General features: G+C 42.9%; 1 protein-coding gene across 1 annotated transcript in view; it reads right to left on the bottom strand.

The window, feature by feature from the left end:
* The window catches only part of EIF2A (eukaryotic translation initiation factor 2A), a 39,030-nt gene that overhangs the window by 15,430 nt on the left and 1,611 nt on the right, over window positions 1-21,989 (bottom strand). Inside the window, exons 2-4 of the mRNA XM_073674710.1 lie at window positions 13,977-14,046; window positions 8,915-8,989; window positions 8,698-8,816 (exon numbers count right to left, since the gene is read on the bottom strand). Of these exons, the coding sequence (XP_073530811.1) occupies window positions 8,698-8,816; window positions 8,915-8,989; window positions 13,977-14,046 (264 nt within the window). The remainder of the gene's footprint in view (window positions 1-8,697; window positions 8,817-8,914; window positions 8,990-13,976; window positions 14,047-21,989) is intronic.

The following is a 21,989-nucleotide window of genomic DNA, read 5'->3' as shown; positions in this document are numbered from 1 at the left end:
GAATGCCAAAGCTGTTTAAAGTGAGATTACACCTTTAAGTATCAAGGAGCACAACAAAAAACACATGGGCCGCTAAAGTGCTAGATGTTTCATTTATTAGGTACAGTTACTATGTTTCTGAAGACCTACAGTACTGTGCAAACGTTGTAGACAAGTATGGGTAACCTGCTGCAAAGTAAGATAAAAACACACCAGCAATTAGAAAATGCAAAGTGAATAATCAAAAGAGAAATGTAAATAGAAACAATATTTCGTGTGACCAGTGCAAACAGTTTAACACAAAATTTCGGTATGTACCTTGATCAGGTACTTAAACCTTTTGTGGTGTCTCTCATAGAATCATAGAATGGTAGAGTTGGAAGGGACCTCCTGGGTCATCTGGTCCAACCCCCTGCTCAAAGCCGGATTCACTAAATCATCTCAGACAGATGTCTGTCCAGCCTCTGTTTGAAGACGTCCATTGAAGGGGAACTCACCACCTCTCGTGGCAGCCTGTTCCACTCATTGATCATCCTAACTGTCAAAAAGTTTTTTCTAATATCTAATCTGTGTCTCCTCCCATTTAGTTTCATCCCATTGCTTCTAGTCTTTCCTTGTGCAAATGAGAATAAAGATGATCCTTCTACAATGTGACAGCCCTTGACATATTTGTAGACAGCTATTAAGTCTCCTCTCAGTCTTCTTTTTTGCAAGCTAAACATTCCCAAATCCTGCAACCGTTCCTCATAGGACATGGTTTGCAGACCAGTCACCATTCTGGTCGCTCTTCTCTGAACTTGCTCCAGTTTGTCTATGTCTTTTTTAAAATGTGGTGCCCAAAACTGTACACAGTATTCCAGATGAGGTCTGACCAAAGAGGAGTAAAGACCGATAATGACTTCACGTGATCTAGACTGTATGCTTCTGTTAATACATCCCAGAATTGTATTTGCCTTTTTTGCTGCTGCATCACACTGTTGACTCATGTTCAGTCTATGATCTATTAGTATACCTAAGTCTTTTTCACATGTACTGTTGCTTAGCTCTATTCCTCCCATTCTGTATATGCTTTTTTCATTTTTATTGCCCAGATGTAGTACTTTGCATTTTTCCCTGTTAAAAACCATTCTGTTAGTTGCTGCCCACTGCTCCAGTTTATTTAGGTCTTTTTGAATCCTCTCTCTCTCTTCTCTAGTATTAGCTATCCCTCCTAGCTTTGTGTCATCAGCAAATTTAATCAGCTTACCCTCAATTCCTTCATCTAAATCATTGATAAAGATGTTGAACAATACAGGTCCCAGGACGGAGCCCTGTGGTACCCCACTTGAGACATTCATCCAGCTGGATGTGAAGCCATTTACAACCACCCTTTGAGTCCGATCACTAAGCCAGTTATGAATCCACCTAACAGTTGCCTGGTCCATTGCATACTTGGTCATTTTTTCAATAAGGATGGTGTGAGATACTTTGTCAAATGCTTTGCTGAAGTCAAGATATACTATATCTACAGCATTTCCCTGATCCACCCAGTCAGTGATTCTGTCATAGAAGGAAATTAAGTTAGTCTGACATGACTTGTTAGTTACAAACCCATGCTGACTCTGGTTAATCACTTCATTCTTATCCATGTACTTACATACATGTTGTTTAATAATTTGTTCAAAGATCTTTCCTGGTATAGAAGTCAGACTCACCGGCCTATAGTTCCCTGGGTCCACCTTCTTCCCCTTTTTGAAGATAGGAACAACATTTGCTCTTCTCCAGTCTTCTGAGACTTCTCCTGTTCTCCAAGAATTTTCAAAGATTATGGAGAGTGGTTCTAAAATTTCTTCTACGATCTCCTTCAGTACTCTGGGGTGTAATTCATCTGGACCTGGAGACTTGAACTCATTTATGTTAGCTAAATATTCCCTCACAATCTTTCGGTTTACAGATAACTTGGATTCCTCTATTCCTTTAAAAGGACAGTGAAGATCAGTTGATGTTACATTTTCTTTCTGAGAGAAAACAGATGCAAAATAGGAATTAAAAAGTTCGGCCTTCTCAACATCCTCTCTTACCATTTCTCCATTTTCATCCTGTAAAAATCCTATAGCATCTTTGACTTTTCTTTTACTTTTGACATACCCCCAAAATCCTTTTTTATTGCTTTTGACATCTCTTGCAAGCCTTAATTCATTGTCAGCTTTAGCTAACCTGATACGTGCCCTACAGGATCTGCAGACTGCATTATAATCTTCTTTAGATATGCCTCCCTCTTTCCATTTAATAAACATTTCTTTCTTTCTTTTTAGCATGTGTTTAAGTTCTGTGTTCATCCATCCTGGTTTCCTTAAATGCTTCCCATTCTTCCTACTTTTCGGGATTGTTAATGATTGTGCTTTGAGAATCTCATTTTTAAAAATTTCCCATCCTTCCTGGACATTTTTGTCCTTAAGGACATCCAGCCATTGGATCCCTCCTATTCTCTTTCTGAGTCTCTTAAAATCTGCCTTTCTAAAATCTAACCTTGAAGTTTGAGTCTTCACATGTCTTCCTCCTCTAGTTATCCAAAATTCTATAATAGCATGATCGCTGCCTCCTAGGGTCCCAGCCACCTTTACCTCCTCAACCATTTCCTCCCTGTTTATAAGGATTAGATCCAAAGTAGCAGATCCCCTTGTTTTCTCCCCTACCTTTTGGAAGATAAAGTTGTCAGCAAGAGAGGATAAGAATTTGCTTGACCTGTTAGTTTTACTTGAGAGAGATTCCCAACTAATGTCTGGATAGTTGAAATCTCCCATGACCACTACGTCATATTTTTTGGAGAACTTGGTCATTTGATACATAAAGAGTTCATCCATATCTTCAGCTTGCCCAGGTGGCCTGTAGTAAATGCCTACAATGGTGTCCTTTCCGTTGTTCTCTCCTTGTATTCTTACCCAAACAGTTTCCACAGAACTCCCAGTCTCTGAAGCTTCAATCTCTGTGCAGATATACGCTTTTCTAACATACAATGCAACACCTCCTCCTCGTTTATCAAGTCTGTTTCTTGCAAATAAGTTGTATCCTTTTAGCCTTTTATTCCAATCATGTGTATCGTCCCACCAAGTTTCAGTGATTCCAATGACATCATATTCCTTTTGCTGCATTAGTAGTTCCAATTCTCCTTGTTTGTTGCCCATGCTTTGTGCATTTGTATAAAAACATTTTAGTTTGTGATTGGTTTCTCTTCCTCCCATATTTTTATTATTTAAATTGTTTTGTCTTTGTTCTTCCTTTCCACTTCCAGTAGCAGAGATCTCAATAGTATTTGTCAGCTGTATGGCTTTTTCTGGCCTTTTGCTTCCCTTCCCACATTGTTCTAGTTTAAAGCTTTCCTGATGAGTGTAGCAAGGCGACTTCCAAATACATGTTTTCCAGTCTTCGTAAGGTGCACCCCATCTCTAGCAAGTAGTCCATCGTATAGGTAATTCATTCCGTGATCCAGAAATCCAAATCCTTGTTGACGGCACCATCGACGTAGCCAGTTGTTCACCTGTAGAATCTTATTCCACCTCATTGTTCCATGGCCATCCACTGGGAGGATGGATGAGAAGACCACCTGCGCTCCCAATTCTTTCACTTTCTTGCCTAAGTCTTCAAAGTCACTGCAGATGGTTTCCAGGTCCTTTCTTGCGGTGTCATTTGTCCCCACATGTATTAGCAGGAATGGGTAGTGATCTGTAGGTCTGAAGAGTCTTGATATCCTGTCAGACACATCTTTAATTTTTGCTCCTGGAAGACAGCACATTTCTCTTGAGGTTATGTCTGGTCTGCAGATAGCGGCCTCTGTTCCTCTTAACAGGGAATCCCCCATAACCACCACTCTCCGTTTTTTCTTCACAACATTCTTCTTTCTCCATCCAGGAGGATTCTGAGGGCTTACAAGGTTATTCATTGCTGGCAAAGTCTTATTTTGCTGTATTTCTTCATGGTTCTCCTGCGTGAGAGCCTGGTACTGGTTCCTGAGCAGTATGGGTGCTGACTGCCTCTCGATCCTCCTGCTTCTGTGGGTCACATGCTTCCATTCCTCTGTTTCGTCAGGTGCAGTTCGAATTTCTTCTCTTTCTGAATCATGAAGAGATAATTCTGCTCTGTCTAAGAACTCTTCACCTTCCTTAATGATTTTCAAGGTAGTTAACCTCTCTTCTAGATTTCGCAACTTTTCCTCCAACAGGGACACAAGCTTGCATTTCTGGCATGTGAAGTTTGGCTTTTCCACTGGCAAGTCTGTGAACATGTAGCAGGATATGCAGCTCACCAAATGGCTCCTGGACTCTTCCATGTTCTTATTGTTAATGTTCTGAAAACAGTGAAAAAAGCTTAAAAAAAAGCTTCAAAATGCTTCATTTACCGATGTCCTCTTTTCAGCTCCAACAGCCAAAATCCAGTGTTCTTTGAGCTCGCGGAGACTTTTCACTTACCCCAAAATGCAGTGGGAATATGCAAATTATCTCCTCAGGACTCCTCCCCTGAGTGCACATGTCCGTGATACAACAGATCCGTTAAGCAAATTGGACAATGTTCGCTTGGATTCTGACATGATCCTTGCGAGCATTGATGTGGAGTCATTATACACCTCTATTCCACACAATTTTGGCCTCATGGCTGTTGACTGCTACTTACATACTAGGGGTTGTCAATTTGAAAGACAGCACCTTTGTCTTGCACTCCCTCGAATTTTGCCTCACCAAAATTTTTTCTCTTTTTTATAAGTACTTCCACCAGTTCGGGGGCACTGCGATGGGGAGCCCTTGTGCTTCCTCATACTATAATTTGCTCCTGGGCTGGTGGAAGGAAACTATGGTGAACCACCTGCCCCTCTGAGTGAAAGGATCGTAATCTGGCTAAGATATATCGACGACATCTTTGTCGTCTGGAAAGGATCTGAAACACTCTTGGTGAATTTGTGGAGAGTTTGAAAGTGAATGATATTGGCCTAAGCTTCACATATGAGGTGAATCCCGTGAAGTTGTCCTTTCTAGACATCTGCATCCAAAAAAATGAGAATGGGGAGTTGAGTACAAGCAATTATAGGAAACCAACTGCCACCAATTCCCTCCTCAGGTGGTAAAGTGGCCATCCTGGCCCACTTAAGAAGGGCATTCCCAAAGGACAGTATTTAAGGATACGCAGAATTGTTCCAACATCGCTGTCTTTAAGGAACAGGGGGATGACCTATGTGAACATTTCCTTGGTAGGGGTTATCCTAAGAAGATACTGTTGGAGGCTTATAAGGAGGCACTTTTGAGGGACCGTAAGCAAATCCTTACCCCCAGAACAGTAATCTCACGCTTCATTACAACCTACTTGAATGGGACTCATGAGGTGAGAAAAATTCTTCAACGTCATTGGCCTGTTCACCTTGTAGATGCACACGTCAGAGATACAGTGGCCATTCTCCACAGATCACTTTTCAGAAAGGCAGATCCCTAAGGGACAGGCTGGTTCACATAAACAGGAGGCCGATCCATCTTGGTTTAGAGAGCAGGTCCAGGATTGCTATAGGTGTGGCAACTGTGCTGCCTGTGATTCAGTGACGCAAGGAAATTCTTTTAGCAGTAATGTCACTCAGAAAAAATACACCATACGCGATTTCATCAACTGCCGCACGAAAGGAGTGGTGTACAAAGCCACTTGCCGATGTGGGATTGAGTATGTGGGGAAGACGAGGAGAAAGCTTAGACAGAGTGAGGGAGCACATTGGGGACATCACAAACAAACGTGATACCCCCATATCTAATCATGTCAATACATTTCATGGTGGTGATGTCAGGTGTATGGAGTTTATTGGCATTGATAAGATCAAACCCCCTGTTAAAGGGGGAAACTGGGACCAGAAAATCCTCCAGAAAGAATGTAAATGAATATTCTGGCTAAAAATCGTACAACTTACTGGACTTAATGAGCAGCTATCTTTCACTTCTTTTCTTTAGAACTTGGGGTCAGTGGAGGGTCTATTCATTTAGGGGCAGCAGTCGAGGAGTGGGGGTGCCACTTGCGTAGCCCCCTTAGGGTGCCAACCTCCACTGATAGGTAGAGGTCAGCATTAGTGAGATTTAGCTCAGGGACAGATATATATCCATATCCCTCATTCCCCACTTTGTTTTTTCTCCCTTATGTCACGTGGATCATGCCCTGTGTCACGGACGTGTGAGCTCTGAACCCCTTCTCTTTTTTTGCATATACTGTATAACATGTTATCCTTCTCAATTTCTAGCCCATCCGTCTTGACCTTCCTTTGATCCATATATGCTTTTTTCTTTTACACAGTGACTTTAATATGTACATGCTCTGTGGTTTATTCATGATAGTTTGGGACTATTTATATTACATGTACTGTCCCCTCCCCATATATTTATGGATCTGCCTATACAAGAAATGCTATAAGCTTGTCAGTTTTCTCTGGAGGATCTCTACTGGCGCACTATAGGGTCATGTTTTTTGTTTCTGGCCCCGTTCTGTGCTTTTTAGGACGGTGGCATAGCGCACCGAGATCCATGCATGCACGATTACCTTGCACTCCAGCTGCGTTCCAACGATCGGATTCGGACATGAATCCGGCCTAGGGTGAACTGTGCACCAGATGTGCGTCACACCCGGAACCGGAAGTGCTCCGCACGCCGGTATTCAGCGTGCGGCATGTGTATAAAGACACAACGGTCACACTTAGTGACCATACGAGCCCCCTATAATTTTCAGAGGAGGGAGAGACTTAGGACGCATGGCTGTATACTCTCCTGGTGAATAATAATGGGAAACGCGTCGGGATCCAGGAGCCTGCCTGTCGGAATACTGCCACCAATTTAGGAGAATGGAGTGTGAGAGACACTATGTCCATGGAAACGGTGAGATCGTTCCATATTTCTTATATGCGTATAGATCATGGTACAATCTGTCTTTCAGTATATATTATCCATGATTACATTCTTTAGCGGTCATGATATTATTTGTAAAGATCAGCAATGTCAGGATCACTTGCTGACTCTTCTATTATGGATATGACTGCTTGCCGTGTACATTACTCTAGAACGCTCCTTTTGGTATAGTTCTGTACGTGCCTCCCTTGATTTACTGTGTATAAAAATTTATTTTGACATAGTCTCTATGGGAAGACCATCAAGAGTGTTTCTTATGACACCTGGTCGGCTCATTCATGTTGAGTGATTCCATAATTATTGTCCTTCATATACTCCTCATTGGAATAACAGATATACTCAAGGACTGGGTTACTCTTCCCGTGTGAGTGCTCCTGTTTGACCGGGGCACTCTTTTGTTGGTTGAGTATTCTTCATTGCTGTACAGCATTATACTCCTCCATATGGTACACACCTATGTGTTTTTTACACATATTATGGTTTGTTAGTACATTGCACTTTGGGTGCTTCCTTCATGTTTTAGAGAATTATAATAAAATGTATTTTAACCCCTTCGCTGTTTATATATTTACTAATGGGTTACCACAAACGCTATATTGTGCATATATTATGAAGCAAAGTCCTGGGATTTGTTGAAGTGATCTCCAAGATGTGTGATAAGGTTCTGATCAGTGACGTCTTCACCGCTCCAGTCACTTAGCCTCTTTCCCGTTTGTTACTTTGATCGATCTAGAAGTGACCGCACACTCCACGATATGACAATACTTCTTGCGTCTTAGCACTTAGTGTAAATGAGTAGCTGTTCACAAGTTACAAAGTGCCAAAGTAATACAAAAGGGAAAAAAATTCTCCTTAGGCTCTAAGCGCATGATTGTTTATTAAGTGCCAATAAGAAGACTAGATCCTGTTCTGCAAGATCAGGAAATCCTATCTTAATCAAATTCTTATTTGCACTTGTAAAATAAACAGAGAAAATATCCTGTTCCGTTATACTGGTTTCTCAAAATGCTCATCAATCCAACCTGCTAAACAGGTTCTTTACTTTTAAAAGCCAATAGAATAATTAAAGTTGCACCAAATAGGGAAATCCTATAACAATTCACTTAATATGCAGTAAATGTAGGCTGGTGGATTCCAACCTCTGTATGCATCGCTAATCTCAATAACAGAGGTACCGGTCCTCTCAGACATACTCCATAATATTCATACAAGTTGTACTATCAAGGTCTTCAGAAACTGAATTTCAATGTTTGGTATAGTGAACTCTGCAGATGCTGCAGATCCTCTTTTTAAAAGAAAGTAGAAGTACTAATATAATGTCCACCAATCAGTGGTTGTACAGGAGAAGGAATTTCCTACAAAAGTCATATATGACAGCTATTCTACGAGAAGACAGCTGTGACAGCATTCCTCTGTACGATCAGCAGGTTCTGACATCTGTTCACATAAGTGTTTTTCTACACGGACCGACGGTCGTCGTATAAAATATCTGCATTATTCTCATACATTTTGTTTCTGATCAGACTCAAACTCAATGGGTACGTTAAAAAATTGATACTAGGTACCATAATTTGGCATCCATTTTTTACAGATACATTGCAATTACTAACATAGAAAAGAAGTTTTTCTTTTTTGCCTTTTACTATAACAACTATAAATTATCATACAGATGAAAAAAAAAATTGCATACAAATAACTAAGAAACCCCATAAGACAAGTGCAAGAAAAAATGTCTGTGTTTTCATCCAGAAAAAAAAAAAAAAAGTCCGATTTTTGCATAGGTTCGTCTGAGCCTGGCCTAGAGGGGAGCGTTACTTACAGATGTACGTCTGCCAGGTTGCCAGGATTGTGTTCTTTGGAGAGAATTCAAGGCCAACCACTTTGGGGAGATCAAAGGTGTGCAGCAACTTGCTGTCAGCCGTGCTTACTATATTTGTTCTGAAAACACAAGGGTCATTTTAAAGCATTGAGATTTAATATATTAATAATTAAGCCTCATGACAAGTGCTAACACCTAGAACAGTAAGAGGACTTACACTTCTCCATTGCTCCATGCAAAAAGCTTTCCATCCTTGGTAAACTTGCATACTTTGCAATTTTTGCTCCAGTCCCTAAAATTGGAAAAAGCAAAACAAAAAACAACACAACACATTAAGTACCATAAAATGTGAATTAATACAACTCCAGTAAAGAAAATACAGGAAATCTCATTTACTTTGCCCCATTGTAACCTAACCTTACATTAGTCATTAGTACATTGGAATGAAACCTAAAGCCCCTCCGTACACTTATCTGTCAGTTGATTCGGCTGACATCCATCTGGCCAGGCTCTCCTATATTCAAGAGAACTCGCTCTGCCAAGCCCACCGCAGGGAACAGAATGGGAAAAGGGACTCCACTCACAGGCGCCAACATCTAATGAGCGCACAGGCATCGCCCCACTCCTGCTGCCGCCAGCCTCCTGATGCAGCGACCCAGCTCCACTGCTGCCACCCCCAGGTAAGCTACCGTTAAAACGGATAAGATGCACCACTATTTTATTTAAAAAAATGTTTTTTCCTATTATCCACCCCAAAATTTGGGGTGCATCTTATAGTCCGGTGTATCTTATAATCCACAAAAGACGGAAAAATGGTCTATATTTACTAGCAGTATCCAATAATATCCATTTAGGAAGATGAATATAATAATTCAAAGACAATCTGTCAGAAAGAGCAGCCCTCCTACGCCTGTATGTGTATGAGCATTTAGGTCATGGGAAGCTGAATAAAATGACACCTTGATATCTGCGATTTGAGGTCTTATTCCAGAGAAATCTACATTTTTCTTAATATGAAAATGAGCTTTTAAGATCTATGGGCGGGACATAGATCTCCCTGAGAATCTGCCTCCAGTGCTCATTTTAAATGAAAGGGGGCGCAACCAGTGTGAGACATGTAGCTCAGGAGAGCAGACTATCAGTCATATGTCTCACACTGATAATTCCCCCTTTCATTTAAAATAATATCCGGAGACAGATTCTCATATAGATCAGTGTCCAGCCCATAGATCCTAACAGCTCATTTACATAAAAGAAAAATGTGTCTCACTCAAAAATAAGACATCAGATCGCAGATATTAAAGTGAATCTGTCACCCCCTGGCACTTATCTGACCTCTAATATGGGCATACAGGTAGCAGAAATGTAAATCTATGCATACCTGTATGCCTCATATAATAGAGGTCTTGTTGCTGTGAAGTTTCTTTTTATTCCTACAGGTTTCTGATGCTTTGGAGGCCTGGGGCCCGCAAGAAATCCCACCTCCTGTATTAATTATAATGTTTCCCCCCTTCCCTACACTTCATAGTTCCCTCTGCCGCGAGCAAATCCCACACCTGCGCATTTGTTCCTCCCTTATATGCTCATTGTACAGCAGGGATCTTGTGCACAGGTGACCTCCGGTGTGTGCAACAGGTGCTCTCCCCACTTCCTCCTTGCATCGTCAGGAACCATATGTACACTACAGTTCAAAAGTTTGGGGTCATTTAGAAATTTCATTATTTTTGAAAGAAAAGCACTTTTTTTTTTCTTTTCAATGAAGCTCCGCCACGCTTAGCCACCAGAATAAAGGGGTCTTTACTCGTGGTGGTATAGAGATTTTCCTGTTCAGAGACCGTGGAGATCCATCCCAATTCGTAAGGATGTGGGTCTGTAATGTTCGGGTATGCGCCTGAGCCCAGGCCACCATCTGGATACAGGATGTCATAGACCCGAGGACCGACATTGCATCTCTCAATGATACTGATCTGCTCCTTAGGACATTGATCTTTGCTTTTATCATGACCTGTTTTTGTTTGGGCAGAAATTACATCTGGCTGTGGGAATCCAATAGTACTCCTAGAAATGTTTTTGTCATGGATATCCGATTTTTTGTGGTTCACTAACCAGCCCAGAGATGATAGGATCGGCGTGGTCAACTGTATATGTTCTTGGAGTACTGGTACTGAGGACCCGATTAATAAACAGGTCGTCGAGGTATGGTACTATTGAAATATTCTGACCCCGGATATAAGCCATGACTTCTGCCATGACCTTTGTAAATATTCGCGGGGCTGGTGATATCCCGAATGGGAGAACATTGAACTGGTAGTGGACTATTTGTTCCCCTTGAGTCACTGTGAATCTTAGGAACCTCCTATGAAGTGGATGTATGGGGATGTGGTAATATGCATCTTGGAGATCGATTGTGGCCATGACATGGTCCTGTCCTATCAGGGGGACCGTCGACCTGATGGATTCCATCTTGAATCGTTGGTAGTGGATATACTGATTCAGTGGCCTTAGATTGATTATAACTCGGTGTGAGCCATTTGGTTTTTTTATTAGGAAGAGTCTGGAATAATGTCCTGTGTCTATCTCCCTTGTAGGAACCAGGGATATCACCTCTGAGGACAATAGGTCTGAAAGACCGGATATCAGGGTGGCCTGACGACTCTGAGAGGAGAGCGGTGTTAACTTTATTCTCTGTGGAGGATAGGAGGAGAAATGTATTTTTACTCCAAACTAGACTACCCTCAGGACCAATGGGTCTGAGCAGATTTCTTTCCACTGAGGGAGAAAATTTGAGATGCGGCCCCCGACTGTCCTGACGTCATGGTCTGTTCTGACGTTGATTTTGGGAGAGAAATAAGATTCTTGCCTCCTCTACCTTTGGGGTAGCTCCATCGTCCTGTTTTCCCTTTACCCCTATATTGAGGGGTCTGTTCCTGGGAGGGACGAAAAGGACTTTTCCTTACATTTCTAGGTTCCGGGAGGGCCTTCTTCTTGTCTGAGGCCTTCTCTAGAATGGGGATGGAACACAATTTCATTTTTGATGCCACATCGCCGCTCCAGGATTTCAACCATAGGGCCCTTCTTACAGAGTTTGACAACCAAGATGCTCTTGCCGTCACTCTCACTGATTCTGCAGAAGCATCTGCTAAAAGCCCCGTAGCTTTCTGTAGAAGCGGTAGGGATGCTAAGATGTCTTCTCTGGGGGTGCCCGAGACTAGGTGTTCCTCCAGTTGATCTAGCCAACGAGCCATTGATCGAGATACGCCCATAGAGACTGCGTTGGTGTTTAATAGTGCTGCCTAGGTCTCCCAGGATTTTCTGAGTAGTCCCTCCATTTTGCGTTCCAAGGGGTCTTTTAATTGAAAAGAATCTTCAAAGGGCAGTGTGGTTTTCTTTGCCACTCATGCAATCTGGATATCCACTCTTGGGACTTCAGACCAGCATTCTGCAGTCTCGTTGTCTACAGGAAATCTATCCTTTAACTCCGTAGGGGTATTCAACCTCTTTTCTGGAGATACCCACTCCTCTAAGACTAAGTCCCTAATACTCTGATGTATAGGGAACGCTAATTTTTTTTTCTGGAACGTAGCCCCCCAAACATCCGATCCTGTACTGTCTGGGGAACTTTTTCTTCCTCAACCTCCATAGTTCTCCTTACTGCCATGAGGAGTTCCTCCAAGCTATCTGATGGAAAGTAATATCTCTCTCAATGGGAGTTATCAGGAGTTGGACTCAGTTCACCTTCCTCTAGAAGATCTTCCGAGATATATATCTCCTCTTGAGAGTCTTCCGCCCCTCCCTCTGGCGGGCTGATCTTCCTCTTTTTGGCTGCTGAGGGAGTAGATGTAGAATCCTGACTAGGTGAGGGTGTAAGGAGAGTGACTGAGGCTAAGGAGGATTTGATCTCTTGACGTACAATCCCCTTCATTTCTTCCATTAAGGAAGGTTGTTCCTGCCTGATAATCTTCTCCGTACAGTCCTTGCATAGGGGCTTTCTAGGGGAGGACGATAGCTTTTTTGTACAGATGGGACATCTGCGTGACGGTTTAGCTTTGTCTCCAGATGCAGGTTCCTTGTCCCCTTAGAAGAGAGGGGAGAAGGGAAAGGGAGCCATAATCACTATTACCTGCAACTGGGAGATGGACTACCAGTGCCATACTTAGTGGGACTGGACCGGCGCTGTGCTCTACAGATGCAGAGCGAGAAGCTTCAACAGCCATGGTTTTGTCCTACCTGCAGATGTCTTCCTGTCCAGGGCTCCTTTATGGGCGACTGGACCAGCGCCTCCCTCTGTAAGAGGGCTCCTCCCCCGGTGTCCAGGTGAAGACATGTGATCACCGGCGGCTTCACCGCTCTTTTCCCCCTTAGTGTTTGCTGTGGTCCACCGTGGAATGCAAAACGCCAGAAGTGACATCATCATCCACCGTCCGAAGTCACTTCCGGCGCCAAAGCGTGCGCTCCACGTCCAGGAGACAGGCATCGCTCGCACATCCAGCGGGGGAGAGGAGGAGGAGATGGACCGGAGAGCTCAAAGAGGCATCCGGCCAGAAGATCCTGCAGACCTTGCCCGAGAGCGCGGACTGGAGGAAGGGGTCCCGAATACGGAGGAGACGGGAGCAGCGCATGTGAGGAGGAGAGGTAAACTGCTCGATCCTCCGCTGCCCGGTTAATAGCTTTCTCCCCAGTGCCTGTCGCCGGCCCAGCACACCGGGGATGACCTCTTCATCCCTGATAGAGACAGGAAATAACACTGGAGGGAGGATGTGTGTGGGGGGGGGCTATTTAAACCTCTTTGTATTTCCTGTCCCTATTAGGGTGGGGTTACATCCTCCTGTGTGCTGTGGTGGGGGGTAATTAGAGAAAAAGCCATTTCACAGCAACCAGACCTCTAATGAGGCATACAGGTAGGTATAGATTTACATTTCTATCATCTGTATGCCCATATTAGAGGTCAGATAAGTGCCAGGGGGTGACAGATTCCCTTTAAGATATCGTTTTATTCAGCTTTCTATGACCTGCATGCCCATATAAACAGCTTAGGAGGGTTGACCCTACTGGCAGATTCCCTTTAACACTTTTGTTTCCAGCTCATTGCCTAGGAGACTGACCACTGTTGCTGTCTTGCAGTGGTGGCAAAATATGTGCAGTGCTTACAAGCTCTGTTCTATTGCGCTAGTAAGCACTTCTTTGAAGCTGGACCAGATTTCTGAGGTACACTCTTGAAATAAAGTTACAGCCTAAACATTTTATATGTACAAAAGTGTGAAAATATGTGCAGTGCTTACCGTTGAAACAAGTCAAAATTTGCAATGTTTGGTGGCCCCTGGATCATATGAAGTCCATCGGATCCTCGGACTGGAGAAACAAGAAAATTCAGACAGATTTAAATATTATAAAATCTGTACAAATGCCCTAAAATGTATGGAGGTGAAAGAACTCATCTGATAAATCTCTATGGGCAACCCTGACAATGTCTATATTCAAGAGGGTCACTATACAGTAAAGAAAAATGCTTGCATAATTTCCTCACTGGCAACAAAGAAAAAAAGTATTCCAAACAAAAGGGAATACCTATAAATAATGATACTTTATTGAAAAGACAAGACAAAAACAAGTAAAGGGAATCTGTCAGCAGGTTTTTGCTACTTCATCTGAGAGAAGCCTGATGTAGGCAGAGAGAAGCTGAATCCAACAATGTATCACTTAGATTAGTGGGTACTGCAGTTCTCACACAATCAGTGCTTTTAGATTTAGAATGAAGCAGAGCTGAGGAAGCTAACCCCGCCCACACCAGGCTCTGCATATACAATATAATATTATTCTTTTTTATTTTTATAGCGCCAACATATTCCGCAGCACTTTACAAATTTTAGGGGGGACTTATACAAACAATACAGAATAAACATATCTCATATCAAAAGGAGTGAGGGCCTTGCTCGCAAGCTTACAGTCTATGAGGAAATGGGGGAGACACAAAAGGTAGAATGTACATATATTGTATAATGCAGCCTTGATATACTAAATAGGATAAATAATACATGGACTGGTCGCCGGCCAGTATGTGTGCAGTCCTGACCGAGGCTATTATGTGCATGGTTGGTAAGAACCTGAAGTTGAAGATTTTAATATGGGGGAAAACTGGGACGGGCAACTGGGATGGTCAGATAGTGTGTGGAGGCGATACGTCAGTCTAAAGAAATGGGTTTTTAGGGTCCCCTTGAAACTGTGGGTATTGGGAATTAAACAAACTGTTCTGGGTAGTGCATTCCAAAGAATTGGCGCAGAACGGGAGAAATCTTGGAGACGGGAGTGGGAAGTTCGGATTATGGAGGATTTTAGTTTTAAGTCACTGGCAGAATGGAGGGCACGTGTAGGGTGGTAGACTGAGACAAGGGGGGAGATGTAGGGGGGTACTGAAGCATGGAGCGCTTTGTGGGTAAGCGTGATAAGTTTAAATTGAACTCTATATTGGATGAGTAACCAATGCAATGACTGGCACAGGGAAGAGGCATCGGTGTAGCGGTTGGCGAGGAATATGATCCTGGCTGCTGCGTTAAGGACGGATTGGAGAGGGGAGAGTTTAGTAAGAGGGAGCCCGATAAGTAGAGAGTTGCAGTAGTCCAGACGGGAATGAATAAGAGCTACAGTAAGAGTTTTTGCCGAGTCAAAGGTGAGAAAAGTCCTGATTTTTTAGATGTTTTTGAGGTGTAGATGACATGAACGAGCGAGTGATTTGATGTGAGGAGTGAAGGAAAGATCTGAGTCAAAAATGACCCCAAGACAGAGGGCTTGTTGCTGGGGAGTAATGGTTGAGCCACAAACGGAAATGGCAATATCGGGCACAGGTAGGTTAGTGGAGGGAGGAAAGAGGAGTAGTTCAGTTTTTGACAGATTCAGTTTTAGGTAGAGGGAGGACATAATGTTAGACACAGCAGAAAGACAATCACTGGTCTTTTGTAGTAATGCAGGGGTGATGTTCGGAGCAGAGGTGTATAATTAGGTGTCATAAGCATAGAGATGGTACTGAAAACCGAATCTGCTGATTGTTTGTCCAATGGGAGCGGTGTATAAGGAGAAAAGAAGGCAGCCTAGGACTGATCCTTGAGGAACCCCGACAGTAAGGGGAAGGAGAGAGGAGGAGGAGCTGGCAAAAGACACAGAGAAGGAGCGGTCAGAGAGATAGGAGGAGAACCAGGAGAGAACAGTGTCCTTGAGGCCAATAGTGCGGAGCATAGTGAGGAGGAGCTGGTGATCCACAGTGTCGAATGCTGCAGAGAGATCCAGGAGAATCAGCAGGGAGTAGTGACCATTAGATTTAGCTGTTAGTAGATCATTAGAGACTTTAGTGAGGGCAGTTTCAGTAGAATGTAAAGAGTGGAAACCAGATTGTAAAGGGTCAAGAAGAGAGTTGTCTGAGAGATAGCGGATTAGACGGGAATGGACCAGGCGTTCCAGGAGTTTAGAGATAAAGGGAAGATTGGAAACAGGTCTGTAGTTGGCCGTGCAGTTCTGGTCAAGGGATGGTTTTTTAAGTAATGGATGTATGCTGGCGTGTTTAAAAGAAGAGGGAAAGATACCAGATGAGAGGGAGAGGTTGAAAATTTTAGTTAGGTGAGTGGTGACAGCGGGAGCAAGGGACTGAAGGAGATGTGAGGGAATAGGGTCACTGGTGCAGGTGGTAGGGCGAGACGATGCAAAGAGACTGATCACTTCATCTTCCGTGACTGGTTCAAAATCAGAAAGTCAACAAGATACAATGTGGCGGGGGAGAGCATGCATAACGTTTGGGGATTGGGAGAAAATTTCCTGTCGGATATGGTCAATTTTTTCTTTGAAATAATTGGCCAGATCGTCAGCGCTGAGGTTGGTGATCGGGGCCTGTGCTGTTTGATTGAGGAGAGAATGAAACGTGTCAAAGAGTCGTTTAGGATTATTGGAAAATGAGATTATGAGGTTGTTAAAGTAGGTTTGTTTTGAGAGGTGAAGCGCAGAGTTATATGTTTTCAGTATAAATTTATAATGGAGGAAATCTTCGGGCAGATTAGATTTTCTCCACAGCCTTTCAGCGCACCTGGAGCACCGCTGGAGAAGACGTGTTTGAGGTGTGCGCCAGGGTTGTCACCGTCTATGCTGAATTGTTCTTTGTGTAGGAGGTGCGGCTTCATCCAGGGCGCATAGCATTATTTCGTTATAATGCTTCAATACATAGTCGGGACATGAGAGGGAGGAGATTGGGGCCAATGATGATTGCAACTTTTTCATAAATTTCTGGGTGTTAATAGCATGTATATTTCTATAAGTGTGGAAAGTGGGGGGGTCTTGAGTAGAGTCACAGTTCTTGACAGAGAATGAAAGAAGATTATGGTTAGACAGTGGAAGGGGAGAGTTAGTAAAGTCATGTACTGAGCAAAGCCGGGAGAAGATCAGGTCCAATGTGTTCCCATCTTCATGTGTAGGAGAATTAGCAAGCTGTGAAAGGCCGAAGGAGGAGGTTAGCGATAAAAGGTGAGCGGCAGATGGGGAAAGAGGATCGCCAATTGGGATGTTAAAATCTCCCATGATTATCGTGGGCATGTCGCAGGATAGAAAATTTGGAAGCCAGGTAGCAAAGTGATCCAGGAACTGACGGGAGGGACCTGGAGGGCGATAGACAACCGCCACTCGCAGGGAGAAGGGCCGGTAGAGTCTGACTGTGTGGGCCTCAAAAGAAGGGAAGATAAGGAAGGGTACTGGGGGGATAACCTGAAAAGTACATTTTGTTGAAAAAAGCAGACCAACACCTCCCCCTGATCTGTTGTCAGGTCGCGGGGTATGAGAGAAATGTAGGCCACCATAGGAGAGAGCTGCCGCGGCGGTGGTGTCCGACTGCTGGATCCAGGTTTCAGTGAGAGCCAGAAGGTTGAGGGAATTAGAGAGGAAAAAGTCATGGATGTAAGAGAGTTTATTACATGCTGAGCGCGCATTCCAAAGGGCACAGTTGAATGACACAGAAGATATGCAGGGAATATTAATGAGATTAGCAGGGTTTCTGAATGTAACAGGGAAAGAGTTAGTGTTATTATTACTGGAGGGTCCTGGATTAGGAGAAATATCACCTGCGACTAAGAGAAGGAAGATACAGAGAGTGAGCAGATGGTTGAGTGATTTGTGAGAGCGTTTCCTGTGTTGTATGATGGGAATGAATGGATCTGTGTGGTATAACATTGTGAAGAGAGCATGACAGCTGTACATGTCTCCTGCCCTGTCCAACTGCCATATCTAACTGCCGAGACACTTTGATAAATTATGCATAAATGCCCGCGCATAAATGCTGCCCCTTGACTATGTCTCAATATATAGGGACGTATCTGCTTAGATATACACAGATTTAACTCGTTAGCAATCAATCAACTAGCTTAAGACAACAGGAGACCATAAAACTGCAGAAAAAAAAACAAAACAGACTGGCAACTCTACATGGATCATAAACTGTTAAAGTAAGTGTGATGACCTTAAAGTATCATGAGTTAAACAAAGTAGATGAATGAGAAATATATACCAGTGATTAGCTGCAGATCATTGCAAGGAACATGGAGGTACAATACAATGTCTATAGACCGTGAGGTGCATATCACAGGAGGGGGCGTGTGGGACCCGGGCTCACATACCAGCTAGTCACAGCAATGATAATCTCCTGGTACTAAAACAATCATTGTAAGTAAACAAAACCTGGAGCTTGATAAGAGAGGCATGGCAGAAATCTGTGTTTTATCCCCTACCTCATGCTGTCTTCAGATTACATAGCAAAAACCTGCTGACAGATTCCCTTTAAAAGGGAACCTGTCACCAGAAATAACGCTGTTAACCTGCAGATATGGAATCTGCAGGGTAACAGCGTTATTATGCTGCCCGGCAACTGCATGCAGCCAAATGCAGAGGGGAGAAAATGAACTTTATTCTCCCTGGAAGCATTTGGTTTCAGTCATGGAGGCGGCACGGGTTCAGTCGCCGCTCTGAGTATACAAAGTGGCAGCCACGGTAACCGCGCCCCCAGCACTGACTGACACTCCCTCTGTATTGGGGTCGGTTGTCATTAAGAGTGGTGACTGCACAGGCGCCGCCCTCATGACTGAAACCGAATGCTGTTGGGGAGAATAAAGTCCATTTTCTCCCCTCTGCGTGCAGGCGACGGGCAGCATAATAATGCGGTTAACCTGCAGATTAACCGCATATCTGCAGGTTAATAGCGTTATTTCTGGTGACAGGTTTCCTTTAAAAACACTTATAAAGCCCATTGGTTATATAAAAGATTTAACTGGACAAGCTCAGAATTGAGCAGTAGTACACACTATCTAATAGCATAATACACAGGATAACGATTATAAATACAATAATCATGAAAGATATGTCTCATTCATAATATGAAGATTGCAAGGGCTGAGCAGATACAATAACACATAAGCCTGAACTCCAATATGATAAAGGTAAAAGATCAAAGAGTGAGTGATGAAAAACAATGAGATGGGCAATACAAAAATGATACAGTTAAATAAGCTACAAGCCATGCTTGTTTTTCATTACCCTTGATCTTTTACATTTATCATATTGGGGTTATGTGTTATTGCATCTGTTCAGCCCTGGCAATCACCATATTAGTGCAGAGACATACCATATCTTTTATGATTATTGTATTTATCATCGGTTTCCTGTGTATCATGCTATTAGATAGTGTGGACTACTGCTCTATTATGAGCTTGTGCAGTTGGTCTTTTATATAACCAATGGGCTTTAAGTGTTTTACATTTTATTTGGCTGGTCTTTCTATTGAAGTATCATTATTTATAGGTGATCTCTTTTGTTTGGCATACTTCTATTTGTTGCTTGTGATTCTTCATATGGTATGTTTTAGGTTGATCTCTTTTACCAGGGTGGTGCCCTCTTGCTTTTTTGTTAATTACAGATAATCTCCTCACTGACTTCAGTTGGTAAAAGTAGCAGACCATGAAAAGTGAACGGAAAAAAAACAAACATTTTTTTTTAAAGATTTGTACAATCTGCCAATCAAACTAAGGCTTCACTCATGTCAGTATTTGTCTTTTGTGTGCTATCCTTTTTTTTGTAACAGGAAGGACATGGAACACATTAACTTTGTTGTGTTTTCTCAAGTGTCAGGTTTTGATTTTATTTATTTTTTTAAATATGAGAAAAATATGAGATAAAAAACAAGGATGTATTTGAAAAGCAAACAAAAATTGTTGAAAAACAATCCATTTTTTTGCAGATATGAAAAATCACAGATGTTAGAAGAAAGCCTAAACCCGCATGCAAAGTCTCAGTCACAGTAACAGGAGCCTCCTTAATTCTCACACGTTGATTAATGCCTTAAAGAGGAGCGCCATTCATGTATGGTGCTCAGTAAGAGTCAGCTTAAGCTATGTGCTCACGTTCAGGATTTGAAGCAGAAAATTCTGCAGCGTTTCTGCATCTCCTTTTTTAAGCGTTTCAATGAATGCTTTTTGGAGCTAAATAAAATTATTTGGTGGGACATTGCTTTTTGGAGCACCATCCGAACTGGTGTGAGTATATTGGTTAATTTAAATGACTAAAGAATGTGTCTATGTATTTCAAATAAAGTGTTTACTCTGTGTTTATTTAACTCTTTACTTTAATTAGGTTTGGTGATGAAAGGGTCTGATTGACACCTTACCATCACGAAACAAATGAGCTAGGTGTCAGATAATCCCATTCACCCAATCTTCATTAGCATTTCTATTCATGTAATTTCTGGGGCAGCTGTGAGCTGCTATTTTTAGCATAGGAAGTTGCCAAGAGGCAAACATGGTCCCTGGCTATAATTAACAGCTCACAGCTATTTCGTTAGCCACTACGTCCCCCCAATCGGCACTCAGCAGCGTATTTTTGCTGCATCCAAAATGCAGTGTTCTAATGCTGCACTTTTGTTGTCGGTACATGTGAATCCAAAGCATATGACACTTCAATCAGTCAAAATCTGCAGCGGAGACTGGCGTGTCCGCTACAGAAATTGACCTACTGCGGATGAGTTTGGGTACGTGGCCAGGGTCAGTAGCCGCTGCGTGTTTAATATGGCATCAAACCCGCAGCGTCCAGATGTTACAGTATAGTGGATGGGATCTCTAGAAATCCCATGTCCACTATGCGTGCATCTGAGGCTGCGGATCACCCGCGGACACTGACATGCGGCGCATCTTTCAGGACCGCAGCATGTCAAACTCTCTTGTGGAGTCGCTAGTCTCTGCAACATAAAATTGACCACTAAAATGTATTGAATGCGATAAATCCACATGGTTCAGTGAACACATGCGGATTTACCTGCGTTCAATGCAACGTTTTGGACGCAGCAAAAATATGCGTCCAAAGCGCTGCTATGTCTGGATCGTGGGCACATAAGCCTAAAATTAAAAAAAAAAAAAATGGCATAGGCTCCCGCGTCATTTTTATAACCAGCAGAGGGAAAGCCGACCGCTGGGGACTAATATTAGTAACCGGAGAAGGGGCCATTAGATAAAAAGTTCCCTGGCTATTAATATCAGCCCACAGCTGTTTGTTTAGCCTTTACTGGCTTGATTACAGGGCGTTATTCACAACGCGTTTCAACACCATACGAGCATCTTTTTCAAGTGAAAAAAAAAAAAAAAGTTTTTTCACTTGAAAAAGACACCGGTACGGTGTTGAAACGAGTTGTTTATAAAAAGCCTTTTTCCTCATCATCTCTGAAGAATTTATTTACACCAGAAGCACTCCCATCTTGTTCATCCAACTGGATCCAATATCTTCTGAAGGATTTATCCACCAGCCACAGGGCAGCAGTTTTTCTTCATGCCCATCAGGTGAGCATAACCAGCACTCTCCTACTCTCCTTCCATAGGGTATCACTCTACTGTGCGCTCTGTTCCCCACATCTAGATTTACACATTACCGTTAGTAACACACTACGCCGCCATGGATTGAAATCCCGCAGGGCATGCAAGGTCCCCCCTGCTCACGCCAGCACAAGTCAAGCCCCGTTTGAAGTTAGCCAATGACTATCTGGATGATCCAGAGGAGGCATGGGAGAAGGTCATGTGGTCATATGAGACCAAAACAGAATTTTTGGTATCCACTCCACTCCCCGTGTTCGGAGGAAGAAGGAGGAGGAGTGCAACCCCAAGAACACAGTCCCAACCATGAAGCATGGTGAGGGAAGCATCATACTTTGGGGGTGCTTTTCTGCAAAGGGAACAGGACGACTGCACCGTATTGAAGAGAGGATGGATAGGGTCATGTATCGCAAGATTTTG

The sequence above is a fragment of the Phyllobates terribilis genome, unplaced genomic scaffold (assembly GCF_046119375.1).
Source record: "Phyllobates terribilis strain yellow unplaced genomic scaffold, ASM4611937v1 Scaffold_3__8_contigs__length_932513732, whole genome shotgun sequence".
In the NCBI taxonomy this organism is placed as follows: Eukaryota; Metazoa; Chordata; class Amphibia; order Anura; family Dendrobatidae; genus Phyllobates; species Phyllobates terribilis.
This window is presented reverse-complemented; position numbering and strand designations above follow the sequence as displayed.